This window comes from Podarcis cretensis (assembly GCF_951804945.1).
Source record: "Podarcis cretensis genome assembly, chromosome: 16".
Taxonomy (NCBI): domain Eukaryota; kingdom Metazoa; phylum Chordata; class Lepidosauria; order Squamata; family Lacertidae; genus Podarcis; species Podarcis cretensis.
In genome coordinates this window covers 32,144,328-32,169,534 of record NC_137186.1, presented here as the reverse complement: position 1 = coordinate 32,169,534, position 25,207 = coordinate 32,144,328, and the positions used below count along the sequence as shown (strand labels likewise).

Genomic DNA, 25,207 nt, shown 5'->3' with positions numbered 1-25,207 from the left:
CATACTGAAGGAGCGTCTCCACCCCCATCGTTCAGCCCTGACACTGAGGTCCAGCTCCGTGGGCCTTCTGGAGGTTCCCTCACTGCGAGAAATGAGGTTACAGGGAACCAGGCAGAGGGCCTTCTCGGTGGTGGCGCCCGCCCTGCAGAATGCCCTCCCATAACATGTCAAGGAAATAAACAACTATCTGACTTTTAGAAGATATCTGAAAGCAGCCCTGGTTAGGGAAGTTTTTAATGTGTGATGTTTTATTGTGTTTTAATATTCTGTTGGGAGCCACCCAGAGTGGCTGAGGTATAAATATTACTATTAGTAGTAGTAGTACTACTACTACAACCAGTCCAGGGTGTGTGCTGGCGATCAGCTTCCCCTCTCCTGCTCCATAGGGTAGGACCCGATCCAGTAGATTCAAATCACAAAAAAGGAGATTCTGAGTAAACATTAGGAAGAGATTTCTGACGTCAAGAGCCTGTTTGATGGCGGAACAGGCTATTTTGGAAGGTGGTGGGTTCTCTAAGCCAGTGTTTCCCAACCTTGGGCCTCCAGCTGTTTTTGGACTACAACTCCCATCATCCCTAGCTAGCAAGACCAGTGGTCAGGGCTTATGGGAATTGTAGTTCAAAAACAGCTGGAGGCCCAAGGTTGGGAAACACTGCTCTAAGCAGAGGTTAGAGGGCCACCTGTCATGGATTCTTGAACTGGCGTTCCTGCATTGCAGGGGAGTAGACTAAACAGCCCTTGGGGTCCCTTCTAGCACTACAATTCTGTGATTCTATGATTCCTCCTCCTCCTTAGTCTCCATGTTGCCCTTGTAGAGCTCTGCAGGGAGGAGCAGGGAGACATCACAGATGCTTCAGTTGAGATTCCTGCGTTGCAAGACTAGATGACTCTCAGCTCTACAGTTCTATGATTCTATGAAAACTAGAAAGAGTTGGCTCTGCCTGACTCAGTCTACTGCCCCACCCATCCCAATGGGCACCAGCCACCACCGATCAATACTGGATTGCTGTTATTGACAGGCATAAATGTATTTTCTTCCCAAACAGTGGAGTTTGGGAGGTGCTTCTACCCAGGGCTGGGTTTAGGTTTGGTGAGGCCCTAAGCTACTTAAGGTAATGGGGCCCTTTATATGTCCAGCTGTCCTTTGTCAACAGCAAATTGTCACTGTTTTTTTTGTGTTGAATATATGCTATGTGGCAATTGATGGACCTAATAGGTATCTAAAGCCATTTGCACATGTTGCCATGCAACCAGTGCATGCAGAATGTAGGCACCCTATACAGTGGTACCTCAGGTTACATACACTTCAGATTATAATTAATAATAATAATAAATTTTATTTATATCCTGCCCTCCCCAGCCGAAGCTGGGCTCAGGGCGGCTAACAACAATAAAACAGTACAACAGAACACAACACTCTAAAATCATTCATTATAAAATTAATTCAAATCAAACCAATGGCAACCATTGGGCCAGAGCTCCTCGAAGATTGCCGAAAGAGGGAGTCAGGCTGTGCCCTGGCCAAAGGCCTGGTGGAACAGCTCTGTCTTGCAGGCCCTGCGGAAAGATGTCAAGTCCCGCAGGGCCCTAGTCTCTTGTGACAGAGTGTTCACCAGATCGGAGCCACAGCCCAAAAAGTTCTGGCTCTAGTTGAGGCCAGCCTAACCTCTCTGTGGCCTGGGACCTTCAGGATGTTTTTATTTGCAGACCGTAAGTTTCTCTGTGGGACATACCAGGAGAGGCGGTCCCATAGGTACGAGGGTCCTAGGCCGTATAGGGCTTTAAAGGTTAAAACCAGCACCTTAAACCTGATCCTGTACTGCACCGGGAGCCAGTGCAGCTGGTATAGCACCGGGTGAATGTGATCTCGCAGCGAGGACCCCGTAAGGAGTCTCACTGCAGCATTCTGCACCCGCTGGATTTTCTGGGTCAGTCTCAATGGCAGCCCAACATAGAGTGAGTTACAGTAATCCAGTCTGGAGGTGACCGTCACGTGGATCACAGTGGCTAGGTCAGGCGAGAGAGGTAAGGAGCCAACTGCTTAGCTTGGCGGAGATGGAAAAATGCCGCCTTTGTTATAGCTGCAATCTGCGCCTCCATGGAAAGGGAGGTGTCGAAGATTACACCCAAACTCTTAACGGACGGTGCTGGCACTAATTGCGCCCCCGCAGAGATGGGAGTTGCCCCCCCAATCCCATATCATCCCGTTCCACCACAAGACCTCTGTCTTCGAAGGATTTAGCTTCAATCGGCTCCCACGTAACCATCCAGCCACAGCTTCCAAACATCTGGTCAGTGTGTCTGGGGCCGAGTCAGGATGGCCATACGCTTCAGGTTACGCATACGCTTCAGGTTACAGACTCCCCTAACCCAGAAATATTACCTCAGGTTAAGAACTTTGCTTTAGACTGTGAACAGAAATTGCACAGCGGTGGCGCGGCGGCAGTGGGAGGCCCCATTAGCTAAAGTGGTGCTTCAGGTTAAGAACAGTTTCAGGTTAAGAACGGACCTCCGGAACGAATTAAGTACTTAACCAGAGATACCACTGTATATAAAAAGGTAAAGGTAAAGGTACCCCTGCCCGTACGGGCCAGTCTTGACAGACTCTGGGGTTGTGCGCCCATCTCACTTAAGAGGCCAGGGGCCAGCGCTGTCCGGAGATACTTCCGGGTCACGTGGCCAGCGTGACATCGCTGCTCTGGCGAGCCAGAGCCGCACACGGAAACGCCGTTTACCTTCCCGCTGGTAAGCGGTCCCTATTTATCTACTTGCACCCGGAGGTGCTTTCGAACTGCTAGGTTGGCAGGCGCTGGGACCGAGCAGCGGGAGCGCACCCCGCCGCAGGGATTCGAACCGCCGACCTTTCGATCGGCAAGCCCTAGGCGCTGAGGCTTTAACCCACAGCGCCACCTGCGTCCCACCACTGTATATAGAAATGAGCAAATCAGTGATATTTTAAGGAGCAGGCTAGCAGGCGGGGCCCATTACTTCCATCATAGGAGCCTACACACCACAAAACACTTGCTGTATGTAGGTTCTATTTTATTTGTTTTTTATCTTATATTTTTGAAATGTACATCCAAGAGAGTGGGGCCCTAAGCTATAGCTTGTTTAGCTTATACATAAATCTGGCACTGCTTCTACCTACCCCACCCCTCACCCTTGGTAACAGCTTTCCGCAGTATCATACAGAGGTCTTTCCCAGCCCTGCTGAGCAATGCTGGGGGATTAGAATCACAGAACCATAGAATTGTACGAGACCCTGGCCCAACCCCACCCCTGCAATGCAGAAATATGCAGCTGCCCCACGCGGGGATTGAACCTGCAACCTTGGCATCATCGGCACCATGCTCTATAACCAACGGAGCTATGCAGGCTGAAGCTGGGACCATCTGCAGATGTTGTGCCACAGTCCCAACCCCGGCTGTTGTTGGTCATTGGCCTCTGTGCCGAAGGAACAAGACATGCTGAGTCTCTCTTTTTCCCAGCTAGGGCATTCAGTGGAAATTTGCTTGCATGGGGTGGATGGGTGGAGGGGCCCGTTTCCGGGTGGGGGGGGTACCCTATGGGATTTTGATGCTCTTTTTGTTCTTCCTCGACTCCTGCCATGCCCCTGATGAATGACCTTTCTGCCTCCCAAGAGACTGATTAGCTGCAGACTGAACCTAGGGGGCCTCTTGCATAAAATGTGTGTTTTCCATCACTGAGCTGCAGCAAAAAAAAAAAGGGTGCTTAAAAATTTGCAAGTGACTTCCCTTGATGAGGTTTTGTTCATCAGGGGAAGGAACAGAACTCGGTTGTAGTGAAGCTGTTTTTCACACAGAAGGTCCCGGGTTCATTTTCCGGCACCCCTGCTAAAAAGAAAAAAGGAGATTTAAGGATGGGAACTGCTCCATTTCTCCCCGAGAGCCACTGCCTGTGTCATGCTGGCACAACCCTCCCCAACCCGGTGCCCTATAGATGTTTTGGACTACAACTCCCATCAGCTCCATTCCACATTTGCTGTGGCTGATGGGAATTGCAGTCCAAAAACCTCTGGAAGGTACCAGGTTGGAAAACAGCTGGCATACGCCATACTGAACAAATACAGTGGTACCTCAGGTTAAGTACTTAATTTGTTCCGGAGGTCTGTTCTTAACCTGAAACTGTTCTTAACCTGAAGCACCACTTTAGCTAATGGGGCCTCCTGCTGCCGCTGCGCCGCCGGAGCACGATTTCTGTTCTCATCCTGAAGCAAAGTTCTTGGGTTAGCAGAGTCTGTAACCTGAAGCGTATGTAACCTGAAGCAAAGCGTATGTTATCCTGAAGCAAAGTTCTTAACCTGAAGCACTGTTTCTGGGTTAGGGGAGTCTGTAACCTGAAGCGTATGTAACCTGAGGTACCACTGTAGTCTCACCTGGTTTAAGCAATTTCCTATGTCTGCTTGTTTTTCGCATCTTCGGTGGTGTAAGATAATTGCTTACCAGTCTAATGGCTTTTCCTCTCTCTCCCCCGCCCCCTTTTGGGCAACCGCCTTGCCGCAGTCTGTGGAGAACTGTGTGTGCATCATGAGGAACCTCTCTTACCACGTCCACAAAGAAGTCCCGGGAGCGGACAAATTCCAGGAGCTAGAAGCAAATCAACTTGGAGGCCTGGGAGGAACTCAGAAGAAGAAGAAGGACGACGCGGGCTGCTTTGGAGGAAAGAAGGCCAAAGGTTTGTGTTGCTGCAACCCTAAAGCAATGGCGGCTGCTCCACTGGGGCAAACAGAGCACATCCCCACCAATCTCACTCTTGAGTTCTCCAATCCCACCTGCCTTCTTGTTTATGAGTCAAGGAGCGGCACTTACTTGCCATCTTCTCCCTCTTCCTTCTCAATGTTGCCCCTTCAGAACTCAGCAGGGAGGAGGCCGTGTGCAAAACGAGAATTGGTTGGCTCAGCTTCTCATTGGCTCTGGCGCCACCTACTGTTCGCCTCCCTGCCTCCTGCCCTACCAGTGGGTACCAGCCAGAACTGAAAGCCAGAAACAAAATGCTTGTGTTCACATCGTACAACCCAGCTTGTCCGAGGGCCAGCCTTTTGCACTTGGATCCTAGGTGTGTGTGTGTGTGTGTGTTTAGCTGCCCCTTGCCCTGCCCTCTTTGAAGAGGCACTTCTGTCTCTTTCTTCTGACCCTTCCAACAGTCAGCTTTATGGGACAACCCGTGAATCTTATTCACCTCTATCATGCCCCCGCTTACTTGCCTTTTTTCTAAACTAAAAAGTCCCAGGTATCATAACCTTTCCCCCTAAGGGAGTCGCCCCAATCCCTTGATCATCTTGGTTTTCCTTTTCTGAACCTTTCCTTCAGTAACTGTTTGGAAACAAGGCGACCAGACCTGTATCCTGTATTCCGAGTGTGTTCGGCCATAGATTAGTGTAACAGCATTATGATATGGGCGGTTTAATGAATAATGGCATAGAAAATGATGAACTAGAGGCTGGGAAGTGAGGCTCATGCAAGCCCCAGTAACCCAACACTCAGGAATCTCTGCACACCTGTTGGCCCAGGTTGGCCCAGCATATTAAATGAAAGAGAAAAGGCACAATGGGAGGTGTGGTTTGCATTACACATCTAAATCAGGGTCAGTCTCTGGTACGTCACAAGCTTTTAACCTAATCTGTGCTGAACAGGCCTGGTGGCTACTGAATGTTAAGAATGTTATACAATAAAGATCCATTGGTATGTAACACCCATGTATTTCCATCCCTCCATCACCCTGACCTTTGTAAACAGCTGTTTCGTATCTCTGATCCATGGGCCTTTTAACCCACTGACTCTGTTTCTGTCGTGTGAGAGTATATTGGAATCTGAGTGTGTGTGTACGTTTGAGCACAGTTGTGTTAAAGGGTGAGAGGGAAGCTGCTGGAGAAGATTCGAAGGCAGAAAACCAGGATCAGAAGCAGCAGATTGCAGTTGGGAGCTGACACAGAGCCTAGAGTTGTACCCAATATAGCAGTAGGTTTATGATTTGATTTCTTTATTTAATTTATTGATCTACATTTTAGGCAGTCCGATTAAGCAGGCTGCAGAATAGCAAAATAAATTGTGTACAACAACGCAACTGAGAAAGTAGGATAGAATGCAGTGCATTGCAATATTAAATAAAACTGTGCTCAAAACAATACATTCCTAAAAACTGACAACAGAGCAGAGCATTTTGAAACGTCTTTAGAGTCACGTATCCCTTCCTGCTTCAGCTTCTGTCTTGGCAAAACACATTGTGGCTCATGAAACGCTACACGTCACCCCCAAATTCTGCCTTACATCTACTGAAATTGTATAGTGCTTATGACTCATTCCGTTACCACTCTTCCTATTCTACTCCCACACCTCACATGCACCCACCAGTATGCACAAATGCGGGTGGCGCTGTGGTCTAAACCACTGAGCCTCTTGGGCTTGCTGATCAGAAGATTGGCAGTTCAAATCCCCGCGACAGAGTGAGCTCCCGTAGCTCTGTCCCAGCTCCTGGCAACCTAGCAGTTTGAAAGCACACCAGTGCAAATAGATAAATAGGTACCACTTTGGCGGGAAGGTAAACGGCGTTTCTGTGCGCTCTGGCTTCCGTCACGGTGTCCCATTGTGCCAGAAGCAGTTTAGTCCTGCTGGCCACATGACCCAGAAAGCTGTCTGCGGACAAACGCCGGCTCCCTCGGCCTGAAAGTGAGATGAGTGGCGCAACCCCATAGTTGCCTGTGGCTGGACTTAACCGTCCAGGGGTCCTTTATCTTTACCTTTCACCTTTTTACAAACACACCATTCACACAACCACTCCAGAGTCTCCAATTCTCAGCCACTAACCACTATCACAAGTCTCTCCTTTGACTCAACAAAACAATTCACTGCAAAAACGGAGAGGAGAGGACAGGAGAGGGTTAAAGTCACTGAGTGATATATTTGTTCTTGTTCTGCTGCTGGTGCCCTCCATAACTTGCTGCACCACAACTCCTGTCAGTCCTGATTGTTGGGTCATACTTGCTAGGGCTGTTGGGAACAGTAGCACAATCACATCCAGGGTGCACCATGCTGGCTTTCCTTGGCATAGGAGCTTAGCCTACTTCAACCCCACCCCACCCAAGCTCTTTTTGATGTTTGTAGAAGAAGAAGAAGAGTTTGGATTTAATATCCTGTTTTATCACCACCCGAAGGAGTCTCAAAGCAGCTAACATTCTCCTTTCCCTTCCTCCCCCACAACAAACACTCTGTGAGGTGAGTGGGGCTGAGAGACTTCAGAGAAGTGTGACTGGCCCAAGGTCACCCAGCAGCTGCATGTGGAGGAGCGGGGAAGCGAACCCGGTTCCCCAGATTACGAGTCCACCGCTCTTAACCACTACACCACACTGGCTCTCAAAATCAAGCAGAGAAAAGTGGACTCTCCTTTTTTTGCAAGTAACGAGTGTGGTATACACTATGGGTGCAAGTGTGTGTGTGTTTTCCTCTTCAGGAATTCAGAGTTGCTATTTACCTGTAGCTCTTGGGTTTTGAACCTGTTCTGTGAAAATCCTGCAACTGATTGTTCGTCTGTTTCCCCCCTCTCACTTTCCTCTTGAAAACGTTTGTTTCTTTTTTCTTCTTTGGCTGCTTTTGTGGTTATTAGAGGAGTGGTTCAATCAAGGTGAGTCTTTTCTACATTTCTTCTCTGACGTCGCTGTCCTTCCCCCTTTCCTCTTCCCGTATATACAGAGGCGGAAACTGGGAGCAGAGGTTGGCTCCGCCCTGCCGCCCCTCCCCAGTTCCCAAGGTGTGTTGCTGCTATGATGCCCCATATCCCACTTGTTTGCTTCTGTTGCTGTAGATTGCAAATTCCTGTGATGAATTCAGACTGCTTTGAGTTACTCTTCTTGTAGTGTGATATGGAGGAGAGCTACTCTTAGAAGACCTTCCCGTGGCCAGTCCATTGGGGCAAGTGGGACTCTGCTTCCTCCAAGCAGTAGTGTAGTGGCAAATCCAGAAATGCAGGCTCCCTCCAGGATAGTCTCATCCATACCCCCTCAATAATCTTCTAATTCTCCAATAATAATAGCTGGGAATGCATTGCAATGATCATTACAGATCTCCCAACCCTATGCCCTATGCCAGGACTGGAAAGCTGCCTTTCAGCTAGATTTTCTGTGCACGTACATGGGCAAATGATTTGGAGTGCTCCGATATCTTATTTCAGAGTGACTTAAGATGTGTTTTCCCTGAATTTCCATTGTACATAAAAACTAGCATGCCATTCTCTTGAAACTGAAGTGCCTTGTGTTTTCAGTATTCCTATAAATGCTTAGTTTTGGAGCATTCAGTACAAGTCCTCCTTGAGATTCTTCCCACGAAACTTCTCCAGAGTGACCCTAGGAACCAGTCTTCAATGGTTAGCTCACTTCATTTTACGCTGATGGACTCCGATCAACACAAAGTGTGGCAATACTCCTTCTCAGTGTCTAAAAAGCTCCCCTTTCATACTGACTGGATGGCTCTAGGATGCTGGAGACAAAAAAAACTATGGCAGAAATAGTAATTGGTCTGGGCTACTACACCTCTGCCTCCAAAGCCATCTGACTTGTTACTTAGATCCAGTCCAGAAGCTGGCCTTGGCCTGTCAGTGCCATGGGACAGGTACGGAGGCCTGGAGGGCACATTTGGCCTAGCCCAAAGCTTCCCAGCCCTGACATAGGGCATGGGGTTGGGAAGCACAAGGTAGGAAATGGCCCCAGTATCCTTTTGCATGCATGCCCTCCCAAAACTTGAACCCACACTCCACATAGTTCCCCACCACCAGTGGGGTGGGGAGTTTTTCTGCCAGTACCAGCTGTTGTGAAATGCTGGCCTGAAAGTGTTCCATGTGGTAGGCAGTATCCATACTTTGAACAGCATTTATGAATGCTCTTTTGCTCAGCTCCTGTTTGCATGCTTCCTGCGGGCATCTGACTGGTCACTGTGAGATGGGGCACTGGCCTAATGAAGCCAGGGTCTCCTTGTGTTCTTGGTGCCATCCATTGGTTTGGGATGCACCCAGATGTTGAAGCCATTCCTCCAGCTTCTGTGGTGGTCACCATGTCATCCTGTTAGATTCCAGTGATGTGGCCCTCCAGATGTTGTGGGACTCCAGTTCCCATCAGCCACAGCTAGCGTGGTCAGTGGTCAGTAGTTTTTACAACATCTTGAGGGCCACAGGTTTCTCCATGAGCATGTAGATCTCAATGCAAAAATCAGAGCAACTGCCTTTTTCTGGATTTCTTGGTTGGAAAGGTTTTGTTTTACTACTAAAAGGTTACAACTTCATTTGTAAATTCAGCCTTTCTCGTCTTTTCTCAGTGGCCAGAGCAGGGGATAATGAAAGTATGGCAATTGTTTATATGCTGGGAATCAGATGCACTTGACAGCCCCCTGTTTCAGAAAATATGGCGTTCAAGAAGCTTTTAATTTCACGGCTTGAGAGATTGCAAATCGTTTATTATACAAGCAAGTTTCCTGTCAGGCAGCCCTTCCTGTCCCCAAGGTCTTTGCCAGCTCTGATAGCCAACTCCCATAAAGCAGGCCTGTCAGCTGCCATCTTAAAAGCTGCCTTTCTTCTGCTGAGGGCTTCAGCAGCACTTCTCGTCTGAAAATATACCTCTGTCCCCTTTGGGACGGGGCCCCTGGGTGTTGTCAGACGCCACTTGACAGCGGGGAGAACGAGAGGAGCGAAGAGGAGGGAGAGGATACACTGTAAAGACAAATCTGATGTGCCAGAACTCCTGACAGCTGCTGAGTGCCACATAGGTTGTAGACCTGTCATTGCTGAACTCTGAGGTAAATCCAGGGCAGGGGCAGAGAGAACAGCCCTGGATTTCCCTAAACTTTTCCTCAGGAATTTAAAAGCCTCTAAGGCTGCTGATATGTTGGTCTTCTTCCAAAATACTACATCCTGAGGTGCAGTTAGGTCAGGGGTGAGGAGCCTTTACCTTGCTGAGGACCTTATTCCCTTATGGGCAACTTTCCAGGGGTGGGTGGGGCCTGAGGGAAACATGGATGGCGCAATGGGTGTGAACCTTCCTTGTGTACATTAGGCTAGATTTCAACCACGCAAAAGTCACTTGGTTCTACACATAGTGGCATAGCGTGGGTTGCCAGTGCCCAGGGCCTCACAGAGTAGTGGTTGGGAAACGGATGAAGTACGCATGCTCATTCAACCGCCTAACGGCGTCTGCATCACCCAGGACAGAGATAAGAAAAAAAGAGCCATTCTGTTATCTGGAGAGGTCACTTCCTAGTTCTCATGGAGAAGTCATTTTCAACGGAAGTGTGCAGTGGTATTGAGGCAGCACCAGGTGTTGAAATTTTGCACACCTAACCATTTTGCACCGGGGGGCAACCGGCCCTCTGCCCCCCATGCTACACCACTGCACACATACTGCCTCAGCACAGCTGCACACTTCCATTGCAAAAGGCAATATTTCCATTCCAGAAGAGATTCCCTGCAGGCAAAAACACGGAGTGTGGCTTATGGCGAAACTCAAGCGCCATGTATAGAGACCTGGAGGTGTTTGGCCCATAGGCTTGAGGTTCCCTACCCCTGAGTTAGGTAATTTTAAATTCTGGATTGAATGGTCTTATGGGGTGGTGGTCTTCACCTACTTCAAATTGTCCTCTCTTCTCCACCACCACCCCCTTTAGTAACGTGTACCATTTTGCTTGCTTCAGTATGTGGTGAGCAAGTCCAGCTGCCTTTGGGTGACCCTTCTGCTCATTCTGCTGAGTGAGGGTGCTGGACTCCTGCCCCACATCATCACTTATTGCCTGCACCTGCATTCCAGCTATGTCGCTCTGCCCTCCAGCTGCTGGGATCAGGCCCCAGCTGAAGACCAAGACTGGATGCACAAGAGCTGCTGCACATTTACTGGCAGTAGAGCACAAGGAAGGGATATCTGTGGTCTTCTGGGTGTTGCTTGACTTGCACTTCCCATCAGCCTGCATGGCCAAAGGCCAGGGGTGGTGGCAACATCAGGCGTACCACAGATTCTCCACCCCCTGCGATTAACTATGTAAAATTCCACCCAAGTGGACAGCGTAGCTTTTGCTGGAAGCCAAATGCAGCAGAACAGAAACAGCACTGCATGCAGTCAACATGGGTTGGAATGGAAATCAATGCTTCCTCATCATGCACAACCTTAACAGGGAGCAAAGGTGTTGAAGCAGAGAAAAAGAGCATAGGGATCTGCAGGGCAGTAAGACCAGGCAGTGTTTTGTGGAGAAAACAGAGTGTGTGTTTCGGGTGGAGAGTGATGTTCTCCACTTTTGCATTCTACGTTCTTCCGTTTCCTTCTCTCTTTCCCTCTCTTGCCTTCTGCCATAAATTCTTGTCATTTCTGAAGTGACAAGTTAAGAGTCCTCTTCTCAGAGAAGCATATGGGCTTAGCTGTCATCAGAAGAAAAATAAAATAGTGGCGTTCTGTCCCAACAGCTGACATCTTGCCTCTTTGCTGTTCTGTTTGTCTCCCAAAGCAGGGTGCTGTTGTCTTGTTTTGAGCGGTCTAAAAGAAACAAAAACAAATAAGAATGAAGGATCTGGGAATCTTCTTCAGATTGCTATCATTGACCCTAGCCAAGTTTTTGTCAAAAAGCGAATAAGAGAGGCCAGTTGGGTGGGGAAGCGACTTTGGTTTTGACACTGAGCCTGTTCTGTCGACAGACACAAACAAACTCTGTTAGCCAAGTTGTCTGGTTAAAAAAGTGATGGTTGGATTTAACGGGTCTTGAAACCCAACAGCTAAAGTGTATGAAATATTGAAAATCTGTGATCAGACCTCCTGTTTCCATGGCAGAAAAAAGGCAAGATATCAATGCAATAAACTATTAATAATCATGAAAATATATCAGGCACATCATGCAAGCAGGAAGATGAGCCCCATTCTCCCCATGACTGCCCCCCACATTAGATGTTTAACATTGGGCCATGAGATATTTTGGTCAAAGATCTCTACCAGAATTCTCCCCAAAGCCTGTCCTTCCCATGTATTAGAGGCAACGACAACTGAGCCAGTTTGAAACCGGCTTATGTTTGTAGTGTAAACATGCCCTTGAATCTGATCAGACCTGCACATTGACATTTGTCAGTTTCAGATTTAAAACTTTTTCTCTTGCGAATAAAGAGTATACCAATGCACATTTAAAAACACTTGACCTGTACTCTGGGAATGTTTTGGGGAAACTGGTTGCATTTTTCTGTATGTATCGTGTTATTTAAGCGGAATAAGAGGTAATGTTTAGTTTTTTCTTCCTGGTAGCAAAAATATTTGGGGGAAGTCCCGCTTAGAAGGTGTGGGTTCCCCCCCACCAACTCTTTGAGGCCCAGATAATGGCCACTGATTCTCTGAATAGCTGTTTTGTTTTGTTTTTCACTGCGGCCTTTTGTTTTTAGATGTTTTTATTGTTTTGTTGGTGGTGTGTTTGCCACCTGGGTTCCTTTTTGGAAGGAAGGGCAGGGTTTTTAAAAAAAGAGAGAGAAAAGGACGAATAAATAACTAACTTTTAAAATAAATAAAGAAGTGAAACAAATTTAGGATTAGGCCCGGTGGTTGACATTGCAGCAAGTCTCACTAACCAGTACATAAAAAATATGTGTTTATTACCTTGGAATGTGAAGACATGACAAATGTTTCCTTGCATGCCTGGAACTCTCCTGCAAATGGTGCACGCATGTGATGATGTTGTGTAATGTTGGGCTTTGTGCCCCATTTGTCCTCTTTTCTTCTCTGGACGCAACAGTGACTGATTCAGGTTTATTCGTGTGCTGCTGATTCCTTTCATTGCTCATTCTTCTGTGTCGTGCACAGGGAAGAAGAACGGAGATGTGGACAGAAACTTTGATACACTGGATTTACCTAAGCGGTCTGAGTCAGCAAAAGGTAATGTGCTCGCGAGCGTGCTTTTTCAAAGATCAGCAAGGGGCGAGGAAAGAAGCATGCTCTTGAGGGGTGTTGCAGAGGGATTGAAAAACGCCACATTTATCCTTATCTTTCATGCTTCTTTAATTTCACTATTAAATGAGCGTTCAACGGCCGGTTCTGTTCCCGTCTATTATTTTGTTTTCTGATTGAATTGGTTTGGAGAAGATATAACGAGAGCTGAAGTCTTCCTTTGCAAACAATGTGCATTTTCCGCACTGTTTCCTACAGCAGATTTAAAGGATTCTAACAATATTGCCTAACATGTGTGTGTGTGGTGTTACAAATTTTATGCATATCTAACAATTAAATTTAATATTGAGGAGACGCCGTCTTTGCTTTACATCACCCAAGGGGAGCTCCAGGGTGGGTGCTGTTTGTGTACCACTGTTACCTTGGCACCGACTTTCTTCTGTCACTCATCGTGGTCAATGTGTGGTTTGAGCAGTATGTTCTTCCTTCTGTTTGGGTTTGACGGGTTGAAAAGATAACAAAACTTAAGGTTTGTTAGCGTGGCAAACAAAGCCATTCTGAGTACAGGCTTTACACGTGGCCAAAATGGAATCACAAGTGCATGCTAAAACATACCGTACTTTTCTGTGTATAAGACTGGGTTTTTTATTCAAAAACCATGTTAACAATTGGGGGTCATCTTATACATGGATAGTGCATTGTGGGGACATGGGATTGGTTGTTGCTGCAAGTCGGAGATTGTTATTGGTGGCAAGGTCTGGTGTTGATTGGCTGTTGCTGTGGCAATTGGTGGGCGATTTGCTGCTTTTGTCGGCAAGGGAACAGAGGATAGGTGGTGTTCGCGACATGCACAAGCGGCATTTTTGGTGTGGTGGGTGAGCGATTTTCAGCCATCCCCCCTAAAAAAAGCTCAACAGCTTTGGGCAATCCTCCCCCAAAAAAGCTCAACAACTTGGGGGAATCCCCTCCCATTTTCTAAATTTTGAGTCCCCCAAAATAGGGGGTGTTTTATACACAGAAAAATACAGCACTGCTTTTTTCTTCCTAAGGAGGTGGTTTGAGATGGGTTGCAAAAGCTGCAAAATGTTGAGGCTTCCCTCCCCCCCAAAAAAGAGTGGGGCAAACCTCTCTGGAGGGGAGTACAGGTGCTGTCCAGTGGAGGCAGCTGTTTTCTTCCTTGACAAGAAGGTGTTTTGGGACTCAGGTACATTAGTAAAAAAAAAAAAAAAAACCCAATGTTTTGAATGTATTACAAACGTGCAACACCAGATGGGTCTGGAATGCAATGATGATAATAATAATAATAATAATAATAATAATAATAATAATAATGTGATTTTTCTATAGTGATTTTTTTCTTTTGTTATAACGATTTAATTTCTGACTTATTTATAGCATGTGTGTTTCCCCCCTGTGTGTAGACCCACCCTTGGTAAGGCAGAGAAACAGAATGCCCGCCTTTGTGTCGATCAGGGTTTGATGAACAGACAGCTGCATTTCTTGATGCCTGTTTTAAAAGTTGTGGCGACTGGTGCCCTTTGGAGCTTCTAGGGTAGAAGGCAGGAAGGCCAACAGTAGGGGGAGCCAGAGCGAATGATGAGCACAGCCAACAAATTCTGGCTCTGTGCCTGTTCTTCTCCTTGATGGATTCTAAGAGGGCGCCCCTGAGACTAAGGAGGGGGAAGCTGACAGCTAGGGTCACCCCCAGAATTAGCTGTAAGTGGGAAGGCAAGCAGGCAGGGGCCAGCTGAGGTTGGTGGAGTAGCTGCCCGTTCACTACTATGGTACAGTCTCCACTGCAGGGAGCCCAAAGTATTCATCCAATTCCATCCAATTTTATTGTTGTTAGCCATTCTGAGCCCAGCTTCAGCTGGGGAGGGCAGGATATAAATAAAATTTTATTATTATTTATTATTATTGCGTGGTGAGTTCCCGCCTCTCCCCAAGAAATAAAGACACAGGACCCAAGAATTCGAGTTAATGGGTCAAATTAGGCCACAACTTTATTGATTACAGGAATTGAGCGGTGTTGGCCTTAGGCATTGGTCCTAACAACTAACCGGCTTCAGCCTGCATGCTTGAAGGCCGGTGAGGGTTAACCACCAGTGGGAGGAGTCCTGCTGAGGCACGTCAACTAGGACCTCCCCCTGGGGTCACCGCGTGGGGGCGTGCCGTGGGCCCACACCTCCATAGGCTTAGGACGAGGCCACGCCCCCTGGAATCCTTTACCGGACTACCCTTTTGTTCGGGGGAAGGTGATGGCGCTCCTTCGCCCCCTTCATCTGCATAACATTAGAACAGTACCCCCACCAATTCCTAACCGCCAATGCCGTGGAGTTGTGACGGTTTGCTATGAGGTAGCTGAAAACCAATTGGCTGGTGCCAATCTGCCAGTTGGAAAAATTCCTAGCAGGCCCCTTGACGCCGACCAACCGAAGCCCATAGCAACGTCAAAGAACCTAGCCTGAAGGGTGGGAGGGGAGGGAAAACCGGGTCAACTGCGGCACGGGAAAGAGGGAGACCCTCGGCCACGCCAGACCTAAGTAGGCGAGGCCACGCCCCCAAGCCAGCCGATTGGCTGGCTCGGGGTATGACGCGTCCGAGGATTCCCTGTTATCGCGTGGGGCTGGAGCCAGCCCCCGCGATTGTGGGGAGGGACGTGAAGCCCGCAACCCCACCTCCTCCCTATCTCGGAAGTGGCTTTATCCCCCCCCATAGAGAAAATATACTAAGGTTAATATTAAATATCCAATATCTTTTAATCAAAGATAGAAGAAACTAATGTAAATAAAAATGCAAACACAAAGGGGAGCAGGGAACATGGGAAAAATAAAAGGGAGAGATTGTGATCCTTCTTCTGTTAGCTATATAGAGAAAATAGATCAAGGCATCCACTTCAAGATAGCACCCAACACTCCACTTTCTACAAACCAATATATTCTTCAATCCTCAAACCCAGATATCATAAGTTCATTTTCTTTTTTCATGCAAAAAGCCTATAAGGGGTTTCCAATCTTTAGCAGATATCAACAAAGTGTGTTCTTCATGGAGAGCACGTGTTGCGGTGGGGGCCGCCAGGACACTCCAAAGTTGGGGGCGGGCTAATTGATCGTTGGCCACTGGTGCGATTGGGGCTTCCCCTGTTGTTGGGAAGAAGTTAATGTTGCCGTTTGTTGATTGACAGCCAGAAATGCTGGAACTCCTTGCACGAGGCTAGGGCTTCCTCTTTTCGACCGTGCATCAGATTGCTTGTCCCCCCCCCCCTATATTTAGGGTTGTTCGCTTTGACCTTGCTATGCCTGTCATGGGGTCGTCTGCTCTTGGAACAGGGGCCAGGTAGGAATTTTGTCCATCTGGGTGATTGGCTGGGGCCATTTTGTTTTTGCCTACTGCATAGCAAATCGTCACAACTTGTAAAGTTGCAGTTAGGCATTGGTTCATGGTTTGGTTGGTTGAGGGGCACGGATTGGCTGTGCCTGCCCATCTAATGCTGCTGCTGCAAGGGATTCCGTTAAAGGAATTGGGGGCTTGTCCACTCTGTCAAGGGGGCTCGGGCCATAGCAATGAGCTCCTGGTTGCATTTGGGGTGAGGGCAGGTTCCCTGCTCCGTCGCTACCCCCAAGTGTATTCCCCTATTCTGACTTTCGCATTGTGCTGAATGTCAGTCTGTCCCCCATGGTGGGGGCAGATAGTCACAACCAATGCCTAAGCAACCACTCACAAATTTGTATTTTAATAAAGTTGTGGCCAAAATTATGCCAAAAATCTTAAACAAAAAATTCTGTGTGATGTATGAGTTATTGGGGTGGCCCTAGGGACCTTGACATGCAATGGTTTTTCTCTGATTAAACACGTCAACTTTGCCATCTCTGCTAAGTCAAAAAATTGTAACTACCATTCCTCCAAGGTAGGAAATGGCGACTCTTTCCATCTTCGTGCATATAAAAGTCTCGCCACTGTTATTAGGTATTGAAATAATGGTCCATAGTCAGTTTCATAGTCAGTATATCCAACTGTATTTCCTAGCAGGAAAATTTCTGCTTTCAGTTGAATGGTCACATTGAAAATCTTCTGCATCAATGTTTGTATTTGTATCTGACAGTTCTTAGCTTTTTCCACCAAGCATGAGAAAATATTTTTCACACATCCAGCAAACATTTGGAATGCCTTTATACATTCTGAATAATTTCCAATAAGGCTTTAGTGTCTATGATCATAATTGGAAGCCTTCTGATTAGCAGTTGGTTAGAGATTGGTGCTGATAACACAAAGGTTGCAGGTTCGATTCTCTTTCAGGGCCCCCTATATAATATTTGAGGAATACATGAAAAAAGTCAGTGCCGGAGCTTAAAAATTACAGTGGTGCCTCGCAAGACGAAAAGAATCCGTTCCGCGAGTCTCTTCGTCTTGCGTTTTTTTCTTCTTGCGAAGCAAGCCCATTAGCGGATTAGCGGATTAGCGCTATTAGCGGCGTAGCGGCTTAGCAGATCAGCTGATAAGCGGCTTAGCGGCTTAGCGGATCAGCTGATAAGCGGCTTAGCGGATCAGCTGATAAGTGGCTTAACGGATCAGCTGATAAGCGGCTTAGCGGTTTAGCAGATCAGCTGATAAGCGGCTTAGCGGCTTAGAAAAAGGGGGGGAGGGAAAAAAACCCGCAGGAACTCGCAAGACATTTTCGTCTTACGAAGCAAGCCCATAGGAAATTCGTTTTGCGAAGCACCTCCAAAACGGAAAACCCTTTCGTCTAGTGGGTTTTCCGTCTTGCGAGGCATTCGTCTTGCGGGGTACCACTGTATTATGCAAAAGTTCAAAAGGCGTAAGAAGATGGGATAATATTATCCTAAGGATGGAATAACAAATAAAGTGAGTAACGCAACAATAACAAAAGTAATAGTAGGCAAAGAAGATCGCACATTAGTGGAGGGAAGTACTGGGTTGTGGGGGAGGGAGGTGAAGGGATTAATTGAAATTGTTAAAGATTGGTATAGGATTTAAGAGATTTAAATTTCCGTAAAGATTCTATAAGGAAAGCAGAAAGAAATATCAGGTAAAGGTATCGGAGAGGACATCAGTGTAAATGAAAACATGAGACGTATGGGTTTGCTATATATGATTTTATTTTGGAGTTGTCTGTTGTAAAGAATGTATATTATGTGAATAAAATAATAAAGATGGGGGGGAAATATTTGAGGGGGCCGCCCCCCCCCAGTTGTTGGGCATTGAAATTCAAATGACATGTGAGCATTGTGAAATCTTACCAGCCAGCCCGCCGCCCAACATTTTATTCAAGTTGGCACCCCTGATTCCAGGTATCTTCTCCTCCGAGGAAGGTGCTATGGGTGATTTCAGTAATGACTCCCAGTTTGTGGAATGCTCTCCCCAGGGAAGCAGCCCTTGTACTCTCATGGACAGTCTTTAGGTACCAGGTTAAGACACATTTGCTTACCTTTGGGCTGTTAAATTGCTTTGTACCGAGATATGACTTCTGGCCTATTTTATGGTGTTGATCTAAGATCCATTGTTTTTATGGTTATTGATGGGTGAGTGTGTTGGGGGTATTTTGTTCCATTGTTTCATATACTTGGTTTTAATGCTTGTTATGCTGTGCCTGTTTTATGAATAGACCTCTGCTGGGCTAGATTATAAACTAGATAGTGGTGTGCAAGTGGGAGGAATGGCTGGTGTTAGAACCCTGGATGGAGTCAATATTTAATTACCGTCTTAAACTGGAGAGTAAGGAGTGAGAGCTAACATTCAAATGAGGCTCCAATTACAGTGGTACCTCAGGTTAAGTACTTAATTTGTTCTGGAGGTCTGTTCTTAACCTGAAACTGTTCTTAACCTGAAGCCCCACTTTAGCTAATGGGGCCTCCTGCTGCTGCTGGGCCACCGGAGAACGATTTCTGTTCTCATCCTGAAGCAAAGTTCTTAACCTGAAGCACTATTTCTGGGTTAGCAGAGTCTGTAACCTGAAGCGTATGCAACCCGAGGTACCACTGTAGTTGCTTTGCATACTTTCGGTTGCAGATAAGACTGATGGGAAGGACATACATACAGTAGACCCTCAGCTTATGTTACCCTCGGGTAATGTAAACGTCAGGTTGCAGAAGTGGCAAACTCAGAAGTATTCTTCTGGGTTTTGCTGCTCGCACATGCGCAGAAGTGACACCTCGGGTTGCGGAAACTTCAGGATATGGCCAGACCTCTGGAACGGATCCCGTCTGCAAGCGGAGGTACCACTGTATTATGCTTGGCTTCCCCTTTTTGGGGTGTGTTCAGTGGAAACCTATCTGTTAAAATTCATCCATTCTTATGAGTAAGACACATGTTTTTGTTTACCAGTTAGCCTGATGGACAGTTCTGGAGAATAGCAATCAAGGTCTAATAAAGGAATTGCCCTAATGTGGATTTTGGATTTTAGCTAGCTCTCCAGTTCCTTTTCTTCTTCAAAGCAGGTATCTGGCCAAAGCAGCCGGCCTACATACTTACTTAACGTTATAATGAGAGTGCAGCAATTTGGAATTATTAGGTGAGATAAGCAGAAGCAGAACGGCCATTTTCAAAGTCTTTGCCTCAAAGGTCAGATCCGTGGCACAGAGCTTTAATTGGTTCTGATGAGATCAGTTGCCAAGACCAAAAAGGTCTTAATAATCACATGAATTTGATTTGAGTGACATAAGGTAGGGTTTTTCCTTTTTTAAAAAACGAATAATTGTAGATTGATCTCTTTCAAATGAAAGCCTATTTTAGGTTCTGAATTTTTATTTTTATTTAGCAAATGGCACTGCAGGCGCCGTCAGAACAGCTCATGCAAAGCTTGAAATGATTCTGCCCTTGATTCTGGCCACCATTTAAGATTGCTTGGCTTTCCACATTTATAAGAGGTACAGCGGATTAGAACACAAGGCAGGGCCTTCTTTGTAGCTGCCCCTTCTGATCTTGTATGTTTCAGCTTCTGTTTGTTGATCTTTATCCATTGACTGCTTAATTGAAACATGGCGAAGGACCATGTCCCAGGACCTTGGTGCTCTACTGAAGTGTTGTTGTTTTGTTGTTATTTTTAAGAAATCTACACAAACACCTCCATTTAAATACAGGTTTGCAATTTCTTTTTGAGCAAAATGTGCATTTCTAAATGTCCACCCTCCATCCAAGTACACATGTCTAAACATGCATTTTCATATGGATTTTGCTTTGCTTTTGAGCTAAGACCTCCCTCACAAAATTTGGAGAAGGGTAAAACCTGGAGCTAAGTGCCCTCCTGTGGCGCAATGGGTCAGTGCGTCTGGCTATTAACCAAAAGGCTGGCGTTTCAAGCCCACCCAGGGATGACTGTGGATAGGATTCCTGCATTTCGGGGGGTTGGACTAAATGACCCTCAGGATCCCCTCCAACTCTGCAATTCTTTGATTATATGGTAAGAATAACTTTGTCCTGATCTGTGCATTAGCCCAGGAGGTACAGATCAGGCCTGTTATTTTTTGAAACTAGCGAAGAATAAATTCCTCAAGCATTCCTAGTCCCTAGCTATTAAAATGGTATACCCTTAATCAGTCCCTGGCAGTCTATTTTGAATGCCAAGATTTCAAAGCCTAGAATGCGAGAAAGAATATAACACAGGAGAGTGCTTCTGAGCACGCGCAGAATCCCTGGCTCTCTCTCGCCACTAAACTGCATCACATCTGAGGAATGTAGAAGCTCACATTTGCGACTTGCGCACCGATTAAAGAATGGCCCATATCTTTGCCGGGACTGACAGCTGCTAATTACACAGCAGCCAGGCTGAGCAATGCAAAATCGTCCCAGGCAATTTGAACCTGGCCTGTGGGAACCTCAATTAAGATACAGTTTGATTAAGCTTAACTGCTCTACATTGAGTTGCCCTTGAAAAGCATTTGTAGACTACAATCAATTCAGAATGCAGTGACCAGGTTGTTAAGCAGAATGTGGTCCCCTCTGGTGCTGAAAGAACTGCACCAGCTTTCAGTTTCCAAAAAAATACAACTCAGCTGCTGCCATTTACTGCTCCTCCTCCTCCTCCTCCTCCTCCTCCTCCTTATTATTATTACAACCTACATCTCAAACTTCTGAGGGCTAAAAAAAACTTCCCTTTCTGCTGATCACGCCCAAGACAGTCTGTAGGGAAGGAGGCAGCCTCTAAGATACAGTGGTACCTCAGGTTATATACGCTTCAGGTTACATACGCTTCAGGTTACACACTCCGCTAACCCAGAAATAGTGCTTCAGGTTAAGAACTTTGCTTCAGGATGAGAACAGAAATCGTGCTCCAGCGGCTCGGCGGCAGCAGGAGGCCCCCTTAGCTAAAGTGGTGCTTCAGGTTAAGAACAGTTTCAGGTTAAGTACGGATCTCCGGAACGAATTAAGTACCACAGTATCTGAGATGTAAGAGAATGCCTTTTCATCTTGAATTCAGCCCGGAAATGAACTGGCAACTAAAGATCTCAACCTATGCATTTCTAAACCTATTTAATTCTAAAATGTGCATTTGCTAAGCCCTTAAAATATGATTCCAGATCTGAGGACTGTATTGCAAGCTGAGAACTATGTTGCAAAAATTGAAAAAGCATGAAACTGGAATGTTTCCCCTCAAGATGAGCTTGTCTTCTTCTTTAGTTACAACCAATCCAGGGGGTTTCTCCTGTCCATCACCTTTCTCCTCCTTTATCTCAGTGTTCCCATTGTAGAACTCAGTAGGGAGAAGGACAAGGACAAAACTAGAATTAGTTGGCTCTGCCTATCATTGGCTCTGGCGCCATCTAGTGTTAGCCTCCTGCCTTACGCTCCCCCATCCCAATGAACACCAACCATCTCCACTGCAAGGACGCTATTGTCTTTCTCTTCCCTCTCTGAATGGCTCCTCCAGAGACGTTATGTCTTGGCAGGTATGCAAGTAGTAGGGCCTGTGAAAACCCAGCTCCGTTTGAACCACCTTCTCTTATTAAAGCTGCACTCTTTGAGCTGAGAAGCTTCGATCCGGTCGTGATCCTCTTGTAAAGTCCTCAAATAAAAGAGGTAGTTAAGTTGAGCCGATCTAATGTTCATGACAACCTTGGGGAACTGGAATCGGCGCATGTCCTTTTCTCGCTCCGGAAAGTCAAACTGTTCTCCACGGGACTTTAATCACAAGGGTCTTTTGTCTAATAGGCAGTGATATGTGCCGTTTAAACAATTCTGGGTTTAAAGCACCATTCGTTCCGAGCACTGAGTTTGAAACAAACCGAAAGATGAACTTTTGTCTCTCTTTCGCGAGACACAAAGGGAAGGAAGATCTGGATTGCTGCCTGGCAATCTCAAAGCATGTAGTGCTCCAGGATATTTTAAATGGTACTATATTCACGAGAGAGCTGTTGTGATGCAGAATGAGCCTGAGCTGCTGAGGCTCCCGCTATTATATATTTACTCTCATGGGGAGAAAAGCAGCTGGGGGTGATTTTTGAGTAGGAAAGCAGCCTGAGAGGAAGGAACGATGCAGGCCATTCTCTCCCTATTCCCACCACTCAGGAGTGTAGTCTTGTGACACCACCACCCCAAACAAACCTCCATTTAAAGCAGGCATAGGCAAACTCGGCCCTCCAGATGTTTTGGGACTACAACTCCCATCATCCCTGACCACTGGTCCTGTTAGCTAGGGATGATGGGAGTTGTAGTCCCAAAACATCTGGAGGGCCGGGTTTGCCTATGCCTGATTTAAAGCAATGACATCCCACTTTAAGCTTCACCCCAAGGAATCCTGGGTAGTTGGTTAAGGATGCTGAGAGTTGTTCGGAGAGACCCTTGTTCCCCATTGACAATTAATCTCTTTTCCAAGTGGGAATTGGCGCTCTGTGAGGGGGGGATTGGGGGCCTTCCCAACAACTCTCACTTCCCAGGATTCCCTGGGCGGGAGTCATGACTGTTCTAGGATAATGCTCTAAATCAGCGGTTCTCAACCTGTGGGTCCCCAGATGTGGCTGGACTACAACTCCCATCAGCCCTGAGCTCTGGCCTTGCTAGCTAGGGGTGATGGGAGTTGTAGTTCAACCACATCTGGGGACCCACAGGTTGAGAAAGGCTGCTCTAAATGCATTGTGCAGGTGGGGCCCCGTGTTTCATCAGCAACGATTTCATCACACGTTTAGGATGCTTCCCCTCAGAACCTGACCCAGTTTAACAGCCAGCCATTTTCTCGCCGGCAGCTTCTGCTTCGGCGACGTCTGACCTGCGCTTGCAACCCGCCAGTTCCAGCCGCTGGTTCCCCTGGCAAGATCTGTCACGTCTCTTTGAGGAGAACGCAGGGCTGCTCCCTCAGACGTTTCCCACCATGACAGGAACATTCTAGACCCTGACAGAGGGGATTGTTTTCTTTTTATGTGGGTCAGCTCCTGAAGACAAGGTGTCGCTTAAACCACGGCAAGCGCATGACTAAGCAGCCTCCGTATTGGAAGCGGTTTGTGCTTAACTTATAAAGAAAGAAATATGCCAGCACTGACATCCACCAGAAAGACTCACTCTCTGTGCTGGAAGTCTTGGTCACATTGACATCACACATTTTTTAATTTTTATTTTAAATCACTCTTTGTTGTTGTTTAGTCGTTTAGTCGCGTCCGACTCTTCGTGACCCCATGGACCAGAGCACACCAGGCACTCCTGTCTTCCACTGCCTCCCACAGTTTGGTCAAACTCATGCTGGTAGCTTCAAGAACACTGTCCAACCATCTCGTCCTCTGTCGTCCCCTTCTCCTTGTGCCCTCCATCTTTCCCAATATCAGGGTCTTTTCCAGGGAGTCTTCTCTTCTCATGAGGTGGCCAAAGTATTGGAGCCTCAGCTTCAGAATCTGTCCTTCCAGTGAGCACTCAGGGCTGATTTCCTTCAGAATGGAGACGTCACCTTGCCAACAAAGGTCCGTATAGTTAAAGCTATGGTTTTCCCAGTAGTGATGTGTGGAAGTGAGAGCTGGACCGTAAAGAAGGCTGATCGCCAAAGAATTGATGCTTTTGAATTATGGTGCTGGAGGAGACTCTTGAGAGTCCCATGGACTGCAAGAAGATCAAACCTCTCCATTCTGAAGGAAATCAGTCCTGAGTGCTCACCGGAAGGACAGATCGTGAATCTGAGGCTCGAATACTTTAGCCACCTCATGAGAAGAGAAGACTCCCTGGAAAAGACCCTGATGTTGGGAAAGATGGAGGGCACAAGGAGAAGGGGACGACAGAGGACGAGATGGTAGGACAGTGTTCACGAAGCTACCAGCATGAGTTTGACAAACTGCAGGAGGCAGTGGAAGACAGGAGTGCCTGGCGTACTCTGGTCCATGGGGTCACGAAGAGTCGGACACGACTAAACGACTAAACAACAACAGTAGTTGACTACTAAGCAGCTCCACCTCCCTGAAACCTAATACTTCCCCACTTAGAAGCTGTGTAGCCCAAATGGCACACAGGTCAGCAAGGAGCCACCAACAGTAAGGCCCTGTCTTGCATGCAGGAGGTCCCAGTCTCAATCTCTAGGTAGGGCTGGGAACGTCACTTGCCTGAAATCCTGAAGAGCCATTGCCAAACATTGTACTGGGCTAGATGGACCAATGGTCTAACTTGGTATAAGGCAACTTCTTATTAGCGGAAGGGCTAGGACTGCTAGGACTGTGGTGGCCCTGTCTGAAATGTCAGGGAGATTCTGCCAGTCAGTGTCAACAGTATTGAGCTAGATGGATCATCAGTTGTGACTCAGTATAAGACCTATGTTAGAAACTCTTGCAGGGAGGGCCAGGAAGGAGTTCCTTGCCACCTTGAACCCTAGCAAAAAAACCTAGGGGGCCTGATCCCCCTCCTCACAAAGACCATGAAAAGCATTAATTTCATTTCTAAGTAAATTATCAAGGAGGGGGAAAAGCGGAACATGGTGGAACAAGAAGCCAATGCTTCTATTCCAGCTGAAGCTGAGAAGCAGCCAGCTGGTACCCAGACTCTACATTTGTGATGGATGAGGAGAGGTGAGAATTTAATGTACTGAGCGGAGGGCGGGTGGGGGGAGTTTGCCACATGAAAAGATCCGCGAGGGAAAAATCTCCTATCCAAGGTAATAAAGTTCTGCCGACACGAGACACTGCAAGACAGATGAGCAATCCTTAGCTCCTTTGTAAATTATGACCGCCACAGGGGATTGCGATGAGCAATGTACTTAGCAAAAAACCATTGAAATATGAGAATTCTCACCATTGCATACCAAATGCTTAGTGGGTGTTAATGCAATAACATGTGCTTCAGAGTTTGTTGTTGTCTTGGGAGAACATCTTGCAATGGCCA

The 25,207-nt window shown here is 46.9% G+C and overlaps 1 protein-coding gene across 10 annotated transcripts in view; it reads left to right on the top strand.

Annotated features, from left to right (window-relative positions):
- ARVCF (ARVCF delta catenin family member) overlaps positions 1 to 25,207 on the top strand; it is a 331,955-nt gene that overhangs the window by 245,155 nt on the left and 61,593 nt on the right. For 7 of the 10 annotated variants that reach the window (XM_079956526.1, XM_079956524.1, XM_079956525.1 and 4 more), the window contains 3 exons: positions 4,524 to 4,695; positions 7,621 to 7,638; positions 12,821 to 12,892. In XM_079956526.1, coding sequence (XP_079812652.1) covers positions 4,524 to 4,695; positions 7,621 to 7,638; positions 12,821 to 12,892 — 262 coding nt within the window. The remainder of the gene's footprint in view (positions 1 to 4,523; positions 4,696 to 7,620; positions 7,639 to 12,820; positions 12,893 to 25,207) is intronic. The other 3 variants (XM_079956529.1, XM_079956528.1, XM_079956527.1) reach the window with 1 other exon arrangement.